Here is a 4,836-nt window from a genome sequence, read left to right as displayed (position 1 = left end):
ATATATATATATATATATATATATACACACACACACACACATGGGTTGGGCAAGTGTCTTCTACTATAGCCTCGGGCTAACCAAAGCCTTGTGAGTGGATTTGAGTGAATTTGGTAGACGGAAACTGAAAGCCCGTCGTATATATATGTGTATATATATATATATATATATGTATATATGTGTGTGTGTGTGTGTGTATGTTTGTGCGTCTGTGTTTGTTCCCACCAACATCGCTTGACAACCAATGCTGGTGTGTTTGTGTCCCTGTAACTTAGCAGTTCAGCAAAAGGGACCGATAGAATAAGTGCAGACCTACCTGTTTGATGGAAAGTTTCCTTTCAGAACAGACCTCCAGTCAACAGGGAAGCCATTCTGAAAGCAATTAATTATATCCTGAGTATAACCTGGAGAAAGAATAGAAGATGATACAATTAACGGAAAGAGAGTCTTAGATTTCAGATTTTCTCCCCTAATAAAATCTTGACAAAGAAGTTGTCGACAGTTTCTGGCGTGAATAAAAGAAAAGTTATATTTGATGCGTGTGTGTAATATATAAGTAGTTAAAGCAGCACTTTGTCGGTTACTATGACAAGGGTCCCAGCTGATACGATCAACAGAACAGCCAGCTCGTGCAATTAATGTGCAAGTGGCTGAGTACTCCACAGACATGTGTACCCTTAACCTAGTTCTCAGGGAGATTCAGCGTGACACAGAGTGTGACAAGGCTGATCCTTTGAAATACAGGTACTACTCATTTTTGCCAGCTGAGTGGACTGGAGCAATGTGAAGTAAAGTATCTTGCTCAAGGACACGAAGTCACGACCTTACACTCATGTGCCAAATGCCCTAACCACTAAGCCATGCACCTTCACTTATTAGAATTTATGATATAACAGTATCTATTCTTGGATAAAATAATCATCAGCAATGTACTGGCTGACTAGACATTCAAATTGTGTTGGTAACAGTACTTTTTGGCACTGGTGGCACACACACACACACACACAGTCATATAGATCAACAGTAAGTGAGACCTTTCACATACATACAAACATAACTAGATGCTCACAGAGAATGGGAGAGGAGTTGTTGTTTCAATGGAATTTCTCTCAATGTAATTTCAACCAAATTTTCTGCACAAATTAAACCTCTAGCATTCAGATTACCATGACAACCTTTTCAATAATTTTGAAAATGTTGCAAGACGTAACGAAAATTTGAGGAAAATAAAAATAAGGAATAAGTGGAAATTTTACCGGTGAGTGTATTAAATTATAAGGCACCGAAAGAGAATGACTCTCCCCAGACACAACAGAATATACTTATTTATTTACATTGTTTTAACTTAATTATGCGTAGCCTGATAACTCTGAGAGTTCAGATGGTGCAATTGTTTATTTTTAGAACGACCTTGTAGGGTAGGTGTGAGAGACCAGATCAAAAATTTAATACTTATTTATTCACATTGTTTTGACGTAACCATGTAACTTTGAGATTTCAGATGTGATTGTTTCACTTTGGAATGACATTGTAGGGTCAGTATGAGAGGCCAGATCTGGCCAGTTTAAATGTTAAAGGGTGGCAAAACTAGAACCGTAAGGTGGATGTGAGAGGTCGTATCTCGCCAGTTTAAGTGCTAAAGGATTACAAAATTAAAACTAACAACCTCCCATATTAACTTCCATCCCAACAAAATGCTCCTTCTCAACCAAAAATTATATAGATGCAAATTATTACATATGCAAAACATTTTATCAAACCTTTGCTTAACATTGCAGATGCATATGGTGGTCCTGATATAATACAGTTCGTTCCTGACTGAGTCTCCAATACATAGTTTTCAATTCGCCTTACAACGGGAGTGCTTCTCCAGAATGTATTTGGGCTGCAGTCCCTAAAAGAATAATTAACATGCAAACCAATGAAGAAATCTCTAAGCAGTCAAGCCTCTAGAAATCTCACAAAATCTCTACCTAATCACAACCTACCAAATAAACCTTGGTTTTTTAAAGCATATTTCTAGCGAAACGTTCTGCCTTTGCTTTAATTAATTTTTAAAATAATGAAGAATTTAGTAAATTAAGTTTGTCATTCTTAAGACAGCGTTACAAACACAAATAAACATGAATTTTTCGTAGAAGGATTTCAATTTTGCTCAATTAAAAACAATGTTTGATCGCTGCCAGTGCTGCTGGACTTGCTCCTCTGCAGGACATGACACTCGGCTTGTGAAGACCTGTTGGGGCAAGCGAAAGCAAAATCGTGATGGCGCTTGTGCCGGTGGCATGTGTAAAGACATTCAAGCGAGATCGTGCCAGTGCCGCTGGACTGGCTCCTGTGCAGGTGGCACGTAAAATACACCATTTTGAGCATGGCCATTGCTTGTACCGCGTGACTGGCCTTTGTGCCGGTGACACGTAAAAGCACCCACTACACTCTTGGAGTGGTTGGCGTTAGGAAGAGCATCTAGCTGTAGAAACTCTGCCAGATCAGATTGGAGCCTGGTATAGCCATCTGGTTTCACCAGTCCTCAGTGAAATCGTCCAACCCATGCTAGCATGGAAAGCGGATGTTAAACGATGATGATGATGATGATGTTTGTAACACAAAACCAAATGAGCTGGTATCAAAATGATTAAATAAGAAGGAACACACTGGATAATGTAGTTCTAGATTCACTGTGTCAAAAAAAAAAAGAAAAGAAAAAGAAAATAGAAAGAAGGGTCTTGGCTGGACTACCTTTGATCATAAATTTGTTTGTTTAAGGCTGACCTGGGGCTAAATAAAAACACTGGTATAATTTTGAATATTTTGTCTAGCTGTAAGAATCTTTGCTTCCCAACCACATGGTTCAGGTTTCAGTCCCACTGCATGACACCATGGGCATCTTCTACCACCCCCTGCCAGAGCCTCGTGGAGCTTTAGGTGTTTTCGCTCAATAAACACTCAATGCCCGGTCTGGGAATCGAAACCGCGATCCTCCGACCGTGAGTCCGCTGCCCTAACCACTGGGCCATTGCGCCTCCGAATAAAAGCGCCCTCTTAAAGCCTAACCAGGCTCATGGGCCCGGTTTCAATGGCGTATGCATTCCCCAGCTGGACGGGATGCCAATCCATCGCAGCGTTACTCATTTTTGCCAGCTGAGTGGACTGGAGCAACGTGAAATGAAGTGTTTTGCTCAAGAACACAACGTGTCGCCCGGACCAGGAATCGAAACCACAATCTTACAATCATGATGCTGACACCCTAACCACTAAGCCAGGCGCATCCACAGTACACCATATAATAAGTACAAATAGCAGATAAAGATGCTTCAAAATGCTACTTACTTAACATGCCCTTTGATGAAAGTTTCATTCTCATCTTGGTAAACGATCCATTTGTCTAAGAATCGTTCACTGGTGTTGGATTTTGGAAGCGGCTTCGATGGTAATTTAGATTTTGGTGCAGATAACTGTCTTTTCTGTTCAGTTCTCGATGTTCTTGTTTGAGATATCTGTAATCTTGTATTAGGTTTTTTCGTTAAAGTTTCAGACTTTTGTGCTTTGGGGTCAGGTTTTTGTGCTTTGGGGTCAGGTTTTTGTGCTTTGGGGTCAGGTTTTTGTGCTTTGGGGTCAGGTTTTTGTGCTTTGGGGTCAGGTTTTTTTACATGTTGTACTTTTTGCCTTTTAGGAATTGGTTCAGTTAACGATTTCTTGTGACTATTTCTCTTCCTTTTATTACTAATGGCAGGAACTTCGGAAGCAGCAGCAGCGGTTTTTGAACTAGAGGCTGACTGAGCATTGCATTTGTCTTTCTGATTAACGATAAAAGACCTCAGCTTCCGCTTCTGAATGCTATTTACCATTTCCTGTGATTGCATGTTTTGTACTAAATTTTTCTTTTGTGGTGTTTGTTTGGGCAAATCTTTTGCATCTTTTGTGGCTCGTGGTGATCTGTGCTTGGTCTTTTTGGCCTCATCAGAAGCCCTTTGTTTGTTTTGGGTTGTCTTGCCTGCTTTTCTCACATCCTTTACCAACATAGGAGGTTGTAAGTTTGTCACTAAATCTCTTGCTCGTGACCTCAAGTTATGTTCTTTAGTTTCACTTAAATGCTTCTCTAATCTTCTGGCATCACGTTGGAGAATTCTCAAAGATGGATGTTTTCTCGGTGGCGGCACCTTAAAGGAAGAAAACTTAGCAGGTGATTTCTTTTTCGAGACAGATGGCGATTCCTTATGTGGCGATAAAGTTGGCCTCTTTGAAACAACCCTAGTTATATGGTTGCCAACATTATGACTGTGAGATACATTTCTCCAGCTACTGTGGTTAGCTCGAAAGCTGGACATATGTGACTGGTTCTGTGAGAAAGACATGGACTTCTTTGCAACCTCTTGGCGCCAGCCCATATCAAATGTTTTATTTTTGACTGAAGAGAAAAGATCTGCTCTTGCAGACGACAAGTTTAGATCAGGTCGATTTGGAAGAAATTTCTTATGAATAATCGGACCCTACAAAGATAAACAGGCAAATAAATGTCATTTGTTTTAAATGTGTGACCCGGTAATATTTAAAGGATATTAAATACAAGGTAATTTAAAATGAATGGTACAAACAGGAAGCATACAGGTGAGTGTTGTAATAAATCTATTGCAAAAATACAGATGTAACAATGAAAGGTCAACTCAAGTTTCTTATTACTTTACTGCACTCAAGGGGCTAAAGTTACGGGGACATAAATACACCAGCATCGGTTGTCAAGCGATGTTGGGGGAACAAACACAGACACACAAACATATACATACACATACATACATATATATACATACATATATATATATATATATATATATATGT

General features: G+C 39.6%; 1 protein-coding gene across 1 annotated transcript in view; it reads right to left on the bottom strand.

The window, feature by feature from the left end:
- Positions 1-4,836, bottom strand: part of LOC106878782 (uncharacterized) — a 24,493-nt gene that overhangs the window by 13,406 nt on the left and 6,251 nt on the right. The window contains exons 5-7 of the mRNA XM_014928118.2: positions 3,331-4,490; positions 1,761-1,894; positions 317-404 (exon numbers count right to left, since the gene is read on the bottom strand). Of these exons, the coding sequence (XP_014783604.1) occupies positions 317-404; positions 1,761-1,894; positions 3,331-4,490 (1,382 nt within the window). The remainder of the gene's footprint in view (positions 1-316; positions 405-1,760; positions 1,895-3,330; positions 4,491-4,836) is intronic.

Source organism: Octopus bimaculoides, chromosome 7, assembly GCF_001194135.2.
Source record: "Octopus bimaculoides isolate UCB-OBI-ISO-001 chromosome 7, ASM119413v2, whole genome shotgun sequence".
Lineage (NCBI taxonomy): Eukaryota > Metazoa > Mollusca > Cephalopoda > Octopoda > Octopodidae > Octopus > Octopus bimaculoides.
Note: the sequence above shows the minus strand (reverse complement) of the source record. Positions and strands in the feature narration are given on the sequence as shown.